The sequence below is a fragment of the Peromyscus eremicus genome, chromosome 1 (genome assembly GCF_949786415.1).
Source record: "Peromyscus eremicus chromosome 1, PerEre_H2_v1, whole genome shotgun sequence".
Classification (NCBI taxonomy): Eukaryota; Metazoa; Chordata; class Mammalia; order Rodentia; family Cricetidae; genus Peromyscus; species Peromyscus eremicus.
The window spans coordinates 157,999,655-158,017,156 of record NC_081416.1 but is presented as its reverse complement, the minus strand read 5'-3'; the positions used below and the strand labels follow the sequence as shown (position 1 = coordinate 158,017,156).

The 17,502-nt window shown below is 38.2% G+C and overlaps 1 protein-coding gene across 3 annotated transcripts in view; it reads left to right on the top strand.

Annotated features, from left to right (window-relative positions):
* The window catches only part of Znf568 (zinc finger protein 568), a 55,127-nt gene that overhangs the window by 14,720 nt on the left and 22,905 nt on the right, over positions 1-17,502 (top strand). For 2 of the 3 annotated variants that reach the window (XM_059275255.1, XM_059275253.1), the window contains exons 5-6: positions 302-428; positions 676-771. In XM_059275255.1, the coding sequence (XP_059131238.1) occupies positions 302-428; positions 676-771 (223 nt within the window). Of the gene's footprint in view, positions 1-301; positions 429-675; positions 772-8,591; positions 11,723-17,502 lie in introns of those variants that run through there. The other variant, XM_059275257.1, reaches the window with a different exon arrangement.

Below are 17,502 nucleotides of genomic sequence, written 5' to 3'. Positions count from 1 at the left end.
CTCCTGAGTCATGTCCAGCTGTTTGAGCCCTGACACAGTAAGAAGTCAGTGCCCACTGCTGTCAGCTGATGATCAAGGATGAATGAATGCCTGCTGACTCAGTGATTTATGTACTCTTCTAGGGTATTTTCACTCTAATAGATTACCCTCTTTATACTGCAAAACTTGGTAACTATGAAGACTTCCAAAACACTTGTTAACAAGCTTTGACAAACCCTGGTTACTTGCTAAATGAATTCTTATTTTGATCACAGGCCCCAATTTTGATGACTTCGGATTAATTGAGATTGTGTTTTTATAGAAAACAGTGACCTTCAAGGACGTGGCTGTGGACCTCACCCAGGAAGAATGGCAGCAAATGAAGCCTGCCCAGAGGAGTTTGTATCGAGATGTGATGCTAGAGACCTACAGCAACCTAGTAACAGTAGGTAAGGGGAGCTTTCTATTACCGTAGAATTCCTGGGTCCTGCAGTGTGTGGAGACTGTAGTATGCTGGATGAGCCTCGCCTTCCTTCAGGACGACATGTGCTCCAACCTTGAGGGCAGATCCTAAGGACTTATGTCATTGTACAAGTTCCTTGAGTCTCCTCTTTCGTAAGTCCTCAGGACCCCAGGACTCAGCCCCAGATCGTGTCTAGCATTAACATGCAAGTTCTTTCCTGTTTCCTGTAACAGGTTGTCAAGTCAACAAGCCAGATGTGATCTTGAAGTTGGAGCAAGAAGAGGAGCCATGGGTGCTGGAGGAAGAAATGTTTTGGAGACACTCCCCAGGTGAATAAGTGAGAAGTAGCTCTGAGTGAGAAAGCCATGTGACAGTTAGTTGTTCAGTGAGGGGTGGCTTCCATTTCACCTTTCCCAAGACTGTGTTAAAGGCCCTAGTCTTCTAAATGACAAATGCTGTGTGTGACATATCATTTGTTAGAGTGTGTGACATTCTGTTCTAGGAATAACTGTCCTATTGGAGTTACGTTCTTTTTTAAAAAAATTTTAGAGGGGCATTAACCCCATGTGATTTCAAGATGCCTACCTTCCGGTGTGTTTACAACTTACCTTTATGATTATTGTACCTTCATATGATCTTCCCACCCTCCCTCCCTCCCTCATGTTGGAAGTTTATTTCCATAGTCAGTATTCATGGAGTGTGGGATTGAAAATCAGCTTTGTTTTATACTTGGTGTCCTTTAGGTTTTGGCTTCCCTGCACTCTGAAAAGCTTCAGCCTTGTGTTTTATAGTAAGCCGTACTTCCAGTTGTACTTCCAACCTCACAGTCCGTGGTTGAGAAGCTTAAGTTCCTGGTTTAGGAATCCTGTGGTGTCCTCTTATACTTATTCATATCCTCCCTTTAATATTTTGAAAATAGAGCATATGCCTACTTGGTTAAAAACTGCAAACCATCCAAAAGATACATTAAAAAGTGTCCGTTTATCCTTTCTGCAGTTGCATTCACCTCTTTCTTTTCAGAGCTCTCTAGTTTATTTTGCCATATGTATTTTAGATTTAACAAACTGTCTTATTTAGAGAAAACCATGATGAATTTTTCTTAGGACTATGCTGGATATATGAATTAACTTTAGCAGTTTGTCAAGTTCTTATTTTGATTTGTTTCTATCTACTTTGAGAAACAGAACTTTCTAAATTCTCTTGTGTTCTTGTATATTATATATTGTTTGTTAAGTTTAACCAAGTATTAGACAAGAAAGAAAAACAAGTTAAGAATTGAAAAGGGATGCTTGGCAATGGTGGTACATGCCTTTAATCTCAGCATTTAGGAGGCAGAGGCAGGCGGAAGCCAGCCTAGTTTACAGCTCCAGGACAGCCAGGGCTACACAGAGAAACCCTGTCTCAAACAAACAAACAAACAAAGAATTGAAAAGGTGAGTGGGGGAAATGGCCCACTAGTTAAAAGCATAGGTTTGTAACAGTGCACAAAACAAAGTCTACTTACATGGACCTTAGAATTTAGTGGATTTTTGTGTATTTGCTTGAATGGTTTTTTTTTTTTTTTTTTTTTTTTTTTTTTTTTTTTGGGTTTCTTTATTTTGAGGCTGAATCTCTAGAAAACCCCATGCTGTCCTTGAAATCCCTTGAAGTTTTGATCCCTCTGCCTCTACCTCTCAAGTGCTGTGTTTATGTAGAGATCAAACCCAGGACTTCGTGCATGCTGGGCAAATACTTCACCAATTGAGCCGCATCTCCAGTGCATAATTTATTTTGTATGTAAGAAAATACCTTTGGGTACTAGAAAAATGACTCAGCAGTTAATAGCAGTTGCTCTCTTGCAGAGGACCTGGGTTTGGTTCCCAGCACCTGCAGTAGGCAACTCACAGCACTGTAACCCAGCCCCAGGAGTTCTGAAACCCTTTTCTAGTTTCTTGAGTACCTGCATGCAGGTGGTACACATACATACACTCCAATGCACATTAAAGAATTCAAAATATAAAGAAAATACCCTTCTAAATTATTTCACAAGATTGGCTGTATGTAAAATTCTTAAGCCATACTTTCTTTCCCAAAGACTTATTGTGGGTAGTTTCCATGAGCTTTAGGCAATTCTGTGTAATTTCCTACTTTTAAATATTGTTGGAAAAGAAGTCAGGTTGTTTCTGCTCATACATCACTTGATCTCTGTCCACATAAGTAAATCCGGGCTTTACAGGGGGGGCTGCTCTGTTGTATTTTCTTGAAAGCTTTAGGAGCGGTGCCAACTATGATCAGTGTTTCCTTTTGACTCGTGGTTCCTTCCTCCCTTTGTCCGTTTGTTTTGTTTCCAGTGCTGGGAATCAACCCCCCCTTATGCATTCTAAGCACAGAGCACCAAACAACTCCCCCAGCCCAAAGATTCATGGTTTTGCTTTTTATACTGTTATTATATAGATTTGATAGCTGCCCCTTTTTGATTATCATTGTTCATCCTTAAATGGAGGTATTTTCCCTGCACCCATTACAAAGAGAAATATTCTGAGCTAATAGGAAACCTTTGCGCCTCTCATTGACCGTGCCATTGGGTTCAAAGTTGGATTGTCCGTTGTCCCAAGCTGAAGGGATTATCATTTTCATGCTTCCTTTAGTGTTCCGAGTCCTTCCCACCTGTCCATGCCAGTAGTCTGTTGTAGTAGAATAAGGTTTATTTGCATCTGCTTCCTTGGTTGTGCCTTCCTTGCCATTTGTCAGGACCAAGTGAAGTCCACTAGGCTCCTCCCACCAATGTCAGCACACCTGGATCACAGAGTTGCAAATCATGTCTACGTTTTGCAGGACTCTCTTTCCTATCTATCTCATCCAAGAGAAGAGACAAGTCTTGATCTCTGGGCTGCTTCTCTACCTTGACTGACCCACTTTCTGTTCTTTCCTTATATTCTGGAGTTAAAGTTTCATTGCAGACGTATTGATTATTCTGTTGTTTGTATCTGTAGGGTGGAGTGGGGACAGGTGTTTAATGCCACCATAGTGAAAGACTGCTGTATTGATCCCATAACCACCCTTCTTGGAAATAGCTTTCTTCTTTGCTCTTCTCCTGGTTCTGATTTTTCTTTAGTTCCCACTCATTGTTTGTTTCTTCTTGTTTTATAAAATGCTTTTTGCATGACTCCTTTTCTCTACTTTCCCTGGACTGTTAGGGGCCAGGCCAATTCAAAACGTTTCCAAAGCCCCTGCTGAAAAGACAAAGGAAGCATTAGTTTCTGTGTCCTCCTCGTCCATGAGCACACTTGGTGAGGGCTGGGCCAAGGGTCAGGGCCTCAAGGAGTCAAGGTTTCCGTTCCAGAGAACAGAGACTCTTCCCTGTGAAGGTCTGTGGTTATCAATCCCAAGGCCTCTTTGTGCTTGGTCTGGGACATACTTGAGATATCCTGTGTTCCCTGGTGCAACGTTGCTTGATAAGTGTCCTGCTGATGTCTTCCCATTGTGTGATAGCTTTCTGCTGCCTTTGTCCCATTTCCCCTGCAAACAGTATTTAAGAGGCTCTGCTGCTTAATTAACTTGCGTGCGCCATCAGCTTATACAGTCCTCCTGACCCCAGCTCTCTGCCTTCTTTATGTTCTCATCCCTCCCCCCCCCCCCAACACCTCACAGTTCAGGTTTAAAGTAGGTCTGACTGTCAAGCTCCTCACAGTTGATGGCACTCCAGAGGTGTGGACAAGCACAAGATGAGTTGATAGCAGCTGTTCTTAGAGAACCACAGTGAGTGAGGATGGCTTGGCTCTTGATCACTTCATACTTTTCATTCATTCTAACCAGATAGTTGACATTCTCTCCATATTTACTACAAGTTTGGATTGGAATTTAGTTGGGACAACCTAGTCTTCAAATACTTTCATAACTATTACTTTATGAAAAGCTAACAGGCTTTGGAGTATAGAATGGACAGATTTACCAGGATTCTGTGATAGTTCGTATAGACAAGAGTAAGAACTTGTGGTGTTGTGTCTCTTGAGCTAATGGAGCTGTTGTTTTTCTTGTATATGGTTTATTTTTTATTTCAGTATGTATGTGTGTATGTGTGTGTGCATGTAAGTGTGAGGACAGAGACAGCATCATCCTTTGGCATGCCGTCCACTTCCTTTAAGACAGAGCCCCACTCGTTGTTCTGGAACTCACCAGTAAGGCTAAACTGGCTGGCCATTGAGCTAAAGGCTCCTCCTGTTCCCATTTGAGTGTTGGGGATTAAACCTGCCTCAGCCCGACTTCTTTGTGTTTTAACATGCATTTTTAGTTTTCTCCATAACCATACATGCACTTCTTTAAGAAAGTCAATAGAAATACAAATCTTGCCAGGTGGTGGTGGCACACACCTTTAATCCCTGCCTTGGGAGGCAGAGGCAGGCGGATGGATCTCTGTGAGTTCGAGGCCAGCCTGGTCTACAGAACATTCTAAGACAGCCAGGACTACACAGAAAAGCCCTGTCTCAGAAAAAAGGAAGAAAGAAAGAAAGGAAAGGAAGGGAGGAACAGACAGACAGACACATAAACAAATCTTATAGTAGTATCCTATTCTAACTTTATCTTTCCCCCCATTTAGAGAAATTACAAAAATTTAAAAAAAAAATTAAGGTAATACAGATTTTTATGCTTTTTTGAGTACTAGACTGTACTGGTTAGATCAGAACCTAAAAGCTTTGTGCAGTGTCCCAAATACTGGTATCTGTAAGTCTTTTATTTTTAAATTTTCTCATGTCCTACCTGGAGGTACATCCTTTAGGACACTAAGGGTTGGAGGCCTCACAAATTCAGTATCTAAATGGTCATATAATTCCTACTTTTTTTGTTAACATGAATCCTTCTCTATCTGCTTGCTTCTAAGTCTAGAGTCTCTTTGGTTCATTTTCTCTAGAAATAAAGAGACCCAGCCATTTTCTTATATAGATTGTTAAGTGGTAGTGTAGTCAAGTCTAGTTATGGCAAAGAAAATGTACTAGCTGCTGTTTAAGAATCTGTGCAGATATTAAATGGCTCACAGAATTTGGAGATGGACTAAATTTCTAGTAGTGAGTCACAAAGGCGTGTCTATAGGAGTGAGCTACTGAGGGAGTGCTTCTTTGAAAAATGATCAAGAAAGTACTTGTGGTTGAACTGAAGAAAGGCTTTCCAACTATGAGTGCTCTCTGCCTCTGTTTTAATCTCCTAAGAAAAAATGTACATCTCCTCATTTAATTCTGAATCTAATGTTCATATGTGCGGGTGGCAATTCTGTAAGTCACATGTGAACCCTATATGCAGTTGTGTTTGAACTGGTTCATCCTTTGTAAGATGGAAAAACATCTTGTGGTTGGAAAAGATGTTATTGTACTTAAGCAGATCTGTATTGTCTGTCTGGGGTCTAATTGCTCCCTATTCAGATTTTAAAATCTCTTGTTTTTAATGCCAGTTTTATCCTATCTTTTTCTTTAAAATGATAATAATAAACTTAGATTTTTTTTAGTTCACTGGGGCACATACCAAGGAGTATGGTTACTGAGTCGTAGGTAAAAGTATTATTTCATTTTATTGCCTAGTGAGATGGCTCAGAGTGTTAAGGCACTTGCCTGCCAAGCCTACAACCTGGGCCCAATCCCTGGGATCCACATTGTGGAAGTAAAAAACTGACTCCTGCAAGTTGTCCTCTGACTTCCACATGTACTGCACACATGCCCCCTCCCTCAAATCAATAAGTAAATAAAATGTAATAAAAGTTTATTTTAAGAATATAATTAATTTTGCAGAAAACTTCCAGATTGTCTTTAAAGTGGATGTAGCACCTTGCATTCCCAGCAGCAGTGTCTGAGAGTCCCTGTTGTGCATCCTTGTCCATCTCTGGTGGTATCTGTGACTAGGATTTGGTTACTCTACTAGCTGCTTAGTGGTATGTCTTTGATGTTTCAATTTGCAGGAACTTCCCTTTGGCATACAGTGTTGAACATGGTTGCATATGCTTAGTGACCATGTCTTTCTAGTCCCTTAAGTAATTAGGCATCTGTCTAGGTTCCTGTTCATTTGTTTTCCTGGATGCTTTGTGCTGGAGGTAGGGGAATTGTCTTTGTTTTGGGTACACCCTGGCTGTCCTTGATCTTCCAGTCTTCCTGCTTCAGCCTCCAAGTGCTGGAATCACAGGCATGTACAACCACACCTGGCAAGGTTTTGTTTTTGTTTTTAATGTCAAGTTTTTGGGGTTTTTTTTGTTTTTTTTTTTGTTTTTTTTTTTTGTTTTGTTTTTTTTTAAAGATTTTATTTATTTATTATGTGTACAGCATGTAGGACTGCAGGCCAGAAGAGGGCACCAGATCTCATTACAGGTGGTTGTGAGCCACCATGTGGTTGCTGGGAGTTGAACTCAGGACCTCTGGAAGAGCAGTCAGTGCTCTTAACCTCTGAGCCATCTCTCCAGCCCCTAATGTCAAGTTTTATGTGTCCTCTGCATATGTCAGTCATAATCTTTCTCATATGTTTCTTCTGCAAGTACCCACTGTCTGTGGCTTATCTTCTCACTTGCTTGACTGTGTCTTTTGTAAAGTAGAAGTTTTTACATTTTAAGAAGTTCAGCCTACTGTTTTTCATTAATCAGGCCTTTTCTTGTCACCCCCCTCTCCTGCCCACTGTCATAACCCACACTTCGTCCCATGTTACCTTCTACTAGTTTTACTGTTTTATGCTTTACACTTAGCTCTGTGGTTTGAGTTACTTTCTGTGAAGAATGTAAGTTGGTATCTAGACTGATAGGGTTGATGCAGATGTCCAGTTGAAGCAGCTCTGTCTGTTGAAAAGGCTGGTTTTGCCCTTTTTCCTTTGTCAAAGATTGACTATATTTATTTGAGTCTGTTTTCTGTGTTCTATATTCTATTCCATTGTTCTGTTTGTCTCTTCTACTGCCTACCAGACTATATGATTGCTAGAGCTTAATAAGAAGTCTTGCAGTCAGGTGGTGTCCATCCCCACCATTTTTCTCCTTTAATGCTGTGTTCTCTATTCTGATATTTTACCTCCAGGTGAACTTTAGAATCGGTTTGTCTCTGTACACAGAGTAAAGTGAAAAATGAGATTGCTTTGAACCTATGAATCAAATTAAGAACTAACATGCTGAATGTTGGGGCTTTTCCCTTCAGCATACAATATCTATTTATTCTTCGATTGTAGTAGTCAGAGTTTCGTGGTTTTTCCCATTACAGATCTTGTCATATGTTATTAGATTTGTATTTGTTTTGTTTTGAGGAATAATAATATAAATAGTGATGCATTCTTAATTCCAAATTCTGCTTGTTCATTCCTGATAAGCAATTGAGTTTTGCATGTTAACCTTGTATGTGTCCACCTTGTTAATAATGATTGGTTCCAGCAGATTTTAGTTGTTGATTCTCTTAGATTTTCTGCATAGATGACCACATTGTGAGCAAACAGTGTTAATACTGCTTTTTCCATCACTCCAATCTGTACATCTTTTATTTCCTTTTCTATCTTACTACATTAGCCAAACATTCGGTGATATAGAAAAAGTGGTAAAAGGAGCACCCCGATCTTATTCCCTTTGAGTTCTTGAATCTTCTGATTCTTCCTGTGGCTTGTCATTTTATCTTCATGGTACTTTTGCTGTAGCATCTTACACGTGCTCTCCAACTAACAGTCCTCTGCATACCGTTCATCTTGTACGATCTTGTTGAAATCTCTATTTCTTTTGCCTTTAAGGTTTGACCCTTTATTCTTTTTGGAAAGGAGAAGTAAACATATATATTTAGTCCTGCCTGCCGTGTTTAACCACAAATACTAGTTTTATCTTGTTGCTACTTGACCCCTTATATAGTCCTTTATGTATTTACCCTCTTGTTTTCATTCCATTCATTTTGCTGATTTCTTCATTATATACAAGGATACTGTTTTTTTAAAAAAATCCTTCAGTGCTGCTTAGATCTACAAATGCCAGTTTGTTGTTGTTGTTGTTGTTTTCTTCTCATCGTATTGTCTGTAGGAGTTAACTTCTTAACCTTTAAGAACTGCGGGGCATTGCATTTTCGTTCTTTCTTATCATCTGTCTAAGGCCAACCACATTAGTAAATATCTAAATTATTATGAATAGTTTAGTGATAGAAAATTTCACAAGTAATGATTTTTTGATCCTCCATTTTAGAAGTTTGGGAAGTTGATGAACAGATGGAGAAACAACAGGAAACACTTGTGAGGAAAGTCACATCCATCTCCAAGAAAGCTCTGATTAAGGAAAATGTCATTGACTGTAAAAAGGTTGCAAAAATCTTTCCTCTGAGTTCAGATGTTGTTACTTCAAGACAAAGCCTCTATGATTGTGACTCACTTAATAAGTGTTTAGAACAAAATTTAGATATACTTAGTTATAAGAAAGGCTGTGTAAGAGACAAAAACTTTGAATGTAATGAGTATGAGATGCCATTTTACCATTGCTCATCCTATGCCATAGCCCCCTTTAAATGTAATCAGTGTGGACAAGACTTCATTCATAAATTTGACCTCCTCAGACATGAGAGAAATCATGCTGGAGAAAAACGTTATGGATGTAAAGAGTGTGGAAAATCTTTTAGCAGGAAGGAAAATCTCATCACACATCAGAAAATCCATACTGGGGAAAAACCATATATGTGTAAGGAATGTGGAAAAGCTTTCATTCAAATGTCTAATCTCATTAGACACCAAAGAATTCATACTGGGGAGAAACCTTATGCTTGTAAGGATTGCTGGAAAGCTTTCAGTCAGAAATCAAATCTCATTGAACATGAGAGGATCCACACTGGAGAAAAACCCTATGAATGTAAGGAATGTGGGAAATCCTTCAGCCAGAAGCAAAATCTTATTGAGCATGAGAAAATTCACACCGGGGAGAAACCTTATGCATGTAATGAATGTGGTAGGGCTTTCTCTCGAATGTCATCTGTTACTCTGCATATGAGAAGTCACACAGGAGAAAAGCCCTATAAATGTAATAAATGTGGGAAAGCCTTCTCTCAGTGCTCAGTATTTATTATACATATGAGAAGCCATACAGGTGAGAAGCCTTATGTATGCAGCGAATGTGGAAAAGCCTTCTCACAAAGTTCTTCCCTTACTGTACATACGCGAAATCATACTGCTGAGAAACCCTATGAGTGTAATGAGTGTGGGAAAGCCTTCAGCCGGAAAGAAAATCTTGTTACACATCAGAAAATTCATACTGGAGAGAAACCTTATAAATGTAATGAGTGTGGAAAAGCTTTTATTCAGATGTCAAACCTCATTAGACATCAGCGAATTCATACTGGTGAAAAACCCTATGCATGTACCGTATGTGGGAAAGCCTTTAGCCAGAAATCAAATCTTACTGAGCATGAGAAAATTCATACTGGAGAGAAACCTTATCATTGTAATCAGTGTGGAAAAGCCTTTAGTCAGAGGCAAAATCTCCTTGAACATGAAAAAATCCATACTGGAGAGAAACCATTTAAATGTAATGAGTGCAGTAAAGCCTTTTCTCGAATCTCATCCCTTACTCTTCATGTGAGAAGTCACACAGGGGAGAAACCTTATGAATGTAATAAATGTGGAAAAGCCTTCTCTCAGTGCTCATTACTTATTATACATATGAGAAGTCATACTGGTGAGAAACCCTTTGAATGTAATGAATGTGGGAAGGCATTTTCTCAGAGAGCATCCCTTTCTATACATAAAAGAGGTCATACAGGCTAGAAACACCCAGTGTACTGAGGTAATGCCTCTTATATATTTGAAATATCTGATGTAAGTGCAATAACAAAATCTTTTTGGAAAAATAATAGAACTTTGTTGGAGCTTATGAGCAAATGCGGAGAAATGTGTATATAGGTAAATACAGCATCATAAAATTTTCAATTCTGAAAATCTGTAGACAATACAGTTCCCAATAATCTCATAACATTTTCCTATAATATTTATAAAGTGATTCTATAATTCACATAAAATAGAAGTGAAAACCAGGCATGGTGATGCTTGTCTATAATCCCAGCATTTGGATGACAGGAAGATTGCCACAAGATTGAGGCCAGCCTGTTGTACATAGTAAGACTGTCTCAATAAATAAAAGTCCATGGATTGATGAGATGATTTTAGAAAAAGAATAGTCTGAACATACTTACTGTAATCCCTACACTCTAGAGATCGAGGCAGAAGAATCTAGAGTTTGAGTCAGCCTGGGCTATGTAGTGAGACCCTAACTCAAAACAAAACAAAAAATATAACCCAATTAGTACTTAGATTAGCATAATGTATGGTAAATTTATAGCCACTTAAAGTGTATAGCATAGGAGCATAATTAGGTGAGTAAACAGGTTATAGAGTGCCCAGATACAGAGCTGTGGAGATATGTGAACTTGGTGCTTGTCAGACATGAAATCATGAGTTGGCAGAGAAAGAACAATCTAGTCATTTGTTTCTGGAGTATTTGACTATTGGAGAAAGTTCAAGTGGAAACAGTACTACAACATAATAAACACTCTTCCAAAGGATTTGAATACTGAATTGTGAAAAAACTCAGACCTTGAAACCATTGGATGTTGATGAATATGATGGTGCATGCATACAGTCCTAGTGCTTGGGAGGCAGAGGCAGGAGGATAAGGAGTTCAAGGTCAGCTTTGACTATATAGCAAGCTAAAGTAAGCCTGGACTACGTAAGACTATCTTTAAAAAAATACAGACTCTTTATCTATAACTTGAAGTCAAAGAATCAATTTTGAAAATGTAAAATGATCATACAGTTCTAGTTCAGATTAGTTTCATTTCTATTACAGGCTCTAGAAATTTGTAAATAAAGAAAAAGAAACATATGCATATAAATTGAAAACCTGGATGCCCAGCAATGGGCTAATGGATGAGTAAAATACAACCTACCCCAAGGATGGAATAGTGTGTAGCACTTAAAAACAAGTAGCTCCATATTGTGTAACAGAAATAGTTACCTAGAACAGTGTTGAGTGGAAAATAAGATGCAATGAAACATACTGTTTATTATCCATATAAGTTGCAATGAAATCCTTTACAAACAATAGAACTGGTTTTATTGAAATTGCTATTGAATAGAAACTGGTTTTATTGAAAAACTTGTGTATGTATGTATATAAAGTTATTTAAAGTTGATTAGAAAGATACATGCTAAATTCTTTTTAGTTTTGTCTATCACAAGACGTTGGGACTGAGGGTGAGAGGATGTTGATGGGAAGGCCTTTTTTGTCTTTAAAAGACTAGTAGAATATAAAATAAATCTTAAAAGTTAGTGATACATGGTAGTAATATGACTTGTCTTTTTTTCTAATACCAAAATAGAGCAATTCATGCAAGACACCTGAGTAGATTCTCTTTAAACAAATAAGCTATGACACACAAGGTGATTCTTTTTTTCTCCAAGATGATGGTGGTGTTTTCTTAGTTATTTCTCACTACTAACTGGCTAAGGGAAGCCTGTGTCCATTAAAAAACAAACAAACAAAAAAGTTATAAAGGATTCATGTGCCCTTTCAGATGCTGACCCATTTTATCAGAAATGTTTCCATATGCCTCCCAGCATCCCAGGAGCTGATGCAAAAGGATTAAGATTTTGAAATCAGCTCTGCCTCCATAGTAAAACAAACTTGGTCTGAGGGACAGCTCAGTTGCTGAAGCCCATCTGTTGCAAACATGAAGACCTGAGTTTGATCCCCAAAACCTGTGCTTAAAAAATAATAAGTAAGGCTTAGTGGTTCACACGTGTAACCCCGGTACTGGGGAGAGGCAGGTTCCTGTGCCCTGCTACCCAACTAGCCTGGCCTATTTGGTAAGTTCTAGGCCAGTTAGAAATCCTTCCCCCCGCATCCCCAAGTGAATGGCTCCTGAGGAACAAAACCCAAGGTGTCCTCTGACCTCCATGCACACATGCACACACTGAACACATACATATATACATACCCACACAGTACTTAGAATGGTGCTAGGTACTAAAAATTTGAAGTTAGTGTGTTTTATTCTGTGATATTTTGTTTCACATTTAGCATTTTTGATATTTGGATTCATCTTTCAACCAATGATTTATTAAATTCAAGTAAATTTTTGTTGTAAAATTGAAAATATGAACTCAACATTAATAGATGTACTGTGGTTATTTTCTTTGATAAAATGCTGAGGATTGATGTTATAAATTGATTTCTTATTTAGACAGCTACTCTACTACTGAGCCATATATAGCCAATCCCCTTATTTAAATTCATCATTGAAACAATAATGTCTTAGGTTCAAGTAAATCTTTGTCATAAATTATTATTATTCATTTGAGGCCAAGTCTCATGTATCCTGGTCTGTCTTCAACTTGCTATGTAGCTAAGGATCAGTTTGAACTTCTGATCCTCCTTCCTCTCCACCTCCCAAATGCTGAGAATATGTACCACCCTGCCTAGCTTATGAATTGCTAATTCTTAAAGCCAGGGCTTTAACTGAGCCATATTCTCAGCCCAAATTATCCTAAGTTTGAAAATCTGAAGTTGGTGTGATATAAAATGTGCTTTTTGTTTCTTTATGATTTTTTTTTTTTTTTGGTATGTATGTATGTGTATAGTGCTAGGATGCGAACTCAGGGCTTTGTGCATGTTTGGCAGGCACTCTACTACTTTTCACTATGTCCTCACCTTTGGTTTTCTGAGACAGGTTTCCATATGTAGCTCAGACTGGCATTGAACTCATGATCCTTCTTCCTCAGCTTCCAGAAGAAGTGAGTTCATAGGCACTGCTGCTGTGCCCAGCTGAAAATATGTTTTATTTAATATTTGAGGGTATCATCTACTACATATTTCCCTACTCTTGTGTCTACCATTGTTCCACAAAGGATTTGTTAGGCTCTTAACTAACTAATTAATACGTTTAGCATCATGCAGAATTAATAAGATGTTCTAGGGAATTTGCATTGTGATATTATTACCCTGTGGTTTTGCATGTGGTTAACATAGGCATTAATCTTATTGTTAATGAATGCATTTTGAAATAAGAAGCCTTTTTTTCTCTTAGGTGGCTATGCACAATTTTATTGTTCAGTCTTAACTTTCAGCCCATTTTTAATCCTTTCAAAACCATTGACTTCGTGGCTTATCTAGTTTTGGTTGGAAGCAGTGAGGATCCCAAATTCTGAGCAATATCCTCTAAAAGGTCCTTATTCTCTTAATACATGAGACAATCTTTAAGATAATTTTTAAAAAAATTATCATCTTTACAGTATTATTTGATGAGCAAAAGGCCACTAATGCATTTTTTAAAAATAAGAATTAAGGGTGTTGGTCAAAGGGGTCTTTAGATTTTATATTTGAACATTAATTTGTTTGAAGTTAACTTCACATAAGTAAAAAATCTCTTTCAGTTAAAAATTATTAAATACAACCATGACTGTTTCAGTTTGGACTGTTATATGGTATTTTGGATGATGGACAGTAAGTAGCTTGTCATAAATAACAGGAATTAATTTTAATGGAAACAGTGTTTTACTGAAGTATTAATAAAGAATTATTGTTATTTTATGTATTTTGTTCTTTGGTAGGCTTCATGCTAAGTCTAGTTTCATAAGCATACTTAATATTTATAGGTGTAAAAATAATTTTCAAATTCATATATTGTCCACATAAGAACCCCATGTAAATATTCTCAGTTGTAGTGCATTGGTTTTTTGGGGGGATTTGGTTTTTGGTTTTCGGCTAGACTATCTTTTTTCTCCATTTTTTTTCCTTGTGTTTTTCTTTTTTACTTTGGGCCTGTGTTTCATATGCCATATACAGTTGTGTAAGGTGTATGGAATACAAGCCTCTGCTGCCTCTTCTGAAACATGGATTTGAAGAAAACAGAGAATTAACTTTTCACTGCATATTGGAAGGGTCTCCTTAGGGTCCTCTTTGGGCCTCACCTCCCCCCCAATAAGACTAGCTAAACTCTCTGCATGAGGTGATAGTGCCTGGTTATAAACTGAACCTGGAGTCTAAGAGTTTCACTGATTGTGATTGTTTACCAGGGAGCAAATGATCTATCCTCTCTAAATTTACACCCCCTTCCTCTGTCTTTAGTGTTAGGACCAGAGATACACCAGTAGAAGTGAATTCAATAGGATTTGCTCACGTGAAAGATGAGAAAAACATAAACATTAAGCTTGTGCTTTCATGGTGAGCATGTGTAGGCGTGCATAAATGTCAGCTCTTTTGAAATACAGTGGGGAGTGTTGTCTATAACAAAGCTCTACTAGGCAGAAGGTGTTGCAGACCTTATCTACTGGAGGAAAGGGCATGTGGCCACTAAACACCCTATGTCTTGCCAAAGACGGTAGCAGAGATAAATGTGCTTCTGAAGGCCACATGCTAGGACTCAGGCAGTGCAATGTGAGACTGAATAGAATTAGAGAGTGCTTCCTCTCCTGAACACTGGAGCACCACAGCAGTAGAGCTGCTATATAAAACAGAATTATGAAGCTGGGCAGTGGTGGCTTATGCCTTTAATCCCAGCCCTTGAGAGGCAGAGGCAAGTAGATCTCGTGAGTTTGAGGCCAACCTGGTCTATAGAGTTCCAAGACAGCCAGAGCTACACAGAGAAACCCTGTCTGGGGATGGAAAAAAACAGAATTATGAGATAAACTAAGATAGACATCTTAGTGGATGAGAGGACCCACAAGAACTAGAAGAAATTCAAACCAACCACACAAAAAAAAATGTTCAAACAGTCTAGCATATTTACCTTAGTTTACATTACATCCTTTCAGTTAAACATTGGAGGGCATGTTAAAAAGGCAAGGAAAAAATAGCCTGAATACACGAAGACAGGCATAAAACCAGGCTCAAATTTGACGCAGATTCATAAGTAATAAGTTTAAGATAAGTATGATTGAAATGTTAAGGAGTGTTGTGGAAAGTAGTCAAATATGCAAACAGATAAGTAATATAAGCAAAGAAATGGAAACATTTCCCAAAGGCTCAAGAGGAAGTGCTAGGGAAGATATCTTTGATGGGGTCATCAGTGTACTGCACAGTACTGAGCCAAGGAAAGATGCAGTAAGCTGAAAATATGTCAGCTGAAATTTCTCAGACTGAAATGCCAACTCAGAATGGCTGTGAACTGAGGATCAATTAAAAAGATGTAACATAATTGCCCCTGGAATATCCGAAGAAGGAGAAGAAAAAGAAGCAAGTATGTTGAGGGCTGATGGCTGAGACTTCAAAATTGATGATAGCAAATCACAGACCCAGTAGGTTCAAAAGAGCACATTAAATATGGAAGCTGTATCTGTGTATATCATTCTAAAACTGTAAAAAAGAAAGAAAAAGACAAAACCTTGAAAGAAGCCAGTGGGGAGGGCTTTTCAAAGACCTTCCTATTGTAACATATGTCATAGTTTCATTGTGTGTTGTTAATATTCTATAGAAGAAGGAAGGGTTAGGAATCATGTTGAATTTCTTTTCAGAAATCATGTGAAGTATTTAATGTGTTTTTAAAGTTTGAATTCTATAGTGAAGTGATTAAGATGAAAGGAAATTTTAACTTTCTCAGAGCTAGACACTGAAGAAAACCTCTGTCCTGGTTTCCTTTGGAAGAGGCCTCTGAGGCTGTACAAAGGAACCCACACCTTACAGAAGTAACTGTGAAGTTTGAAATCCGCCAGTCTTTGAGAAGTGAGGGAAGAGTCAGCACACTTGGTACTCAAAATGTGTATTTCCCTGAATTGGAAAAACATATAAGGAATAGGAACACGACCTTCGCAAGCCTTTCCCAAAAACTTAAAGGGGAAGAAACACTTTCTAACTCTTGTGAAATCAGCATTACCCTGATAGAAAAGCTAGACAAACACTTAAGAAAATATAGACTAATACATCCCCTATAAATACTCATGAGGGCTGGGGCAGTGGCTCCATGGTTAAGAGCACTATCTGTTCTTGAGAGGAACTGGGTTAAGTTCCTGGCATCCCCATGTCAGTTCACAACTGTCTATAACTTCAGTCCCAGAGGATCTAACACCCTCTTCTGGCCCCTGTGGACACTGTACACATTCAGGCAAAACACCCATACATGATAAATTAATTTTTTTAACTTAAAATACTGATGAAAAAAGCCTTGGTAAAACACTAGAAAACAATTTAAATATATGTTTAAAATAATTACACACCATAATAAAATGATATTTCTGGAATGTAAGGATGCCTTTACATATAAGAACCAATAAATGAAGCCACGCCACATTACTATACTAAAGACACAATCATTTCAGTTGATTTAATAAGGCACTTGACAGAATTCAAGCCCATTTCTTTTTAATATTGAATATCTGGGTGTTATGCATATTCACAATCCTAGAACTTGGGAAGTGGAGGTAGGAGAGTCAGGAGTGCAAGGCTAGTCTGTGCTACATGAGACTGAGTCCCAGAAACAAAAGCACCCTCTGAATAAAATAATCAAGGAAAGTAATCAGCAGCTCTTCTCTACTGAAGGAAAGGACACTTAGCCACTGTCGTCTCCCGCTAGCTGACTTATCTCATAAAGGAAGATTTAACAACAACATACAGAAGCGTTATTAAAAATCTTAGTGGTGAAAGACGAGATCCTCATGACACAGCCCCTCAGCAGATGAAGAAAGTTCAGTCTGTGCTTAACAATGGGATATTGTTTAACAGTAAGTGAAATCCTGGAACATGCTATAACGTGGAGGGTCTTTGAAAACATTATACTGAGTGAAGCGAGCCAAACACAAAAAGCTAAGTTTATATAACTTTCACTTATTGAAGTACCTAGACTATGAGAATTTAGAAGTTAGCGTAGAGGTTACCAGGGACTGGGATGATGGGGTGATGTTTAATGGGTAAAACAAATGATGAGAATTGTCTGGATATAGTGGTCATCACTGTATAATGCTTCTGAATATCAATACATGAAAAAATGAATAAAATGATAAATCTTCACACTCAAGTTAAAAATTCCTCTCATAATTCCAGTATCTATGTTGTCTTAAGAGTCATTTTCTTGCCGAATGGTTTTGGCACATGCCTTTAATCCCAGCACTCAGGAGGCAGAGGT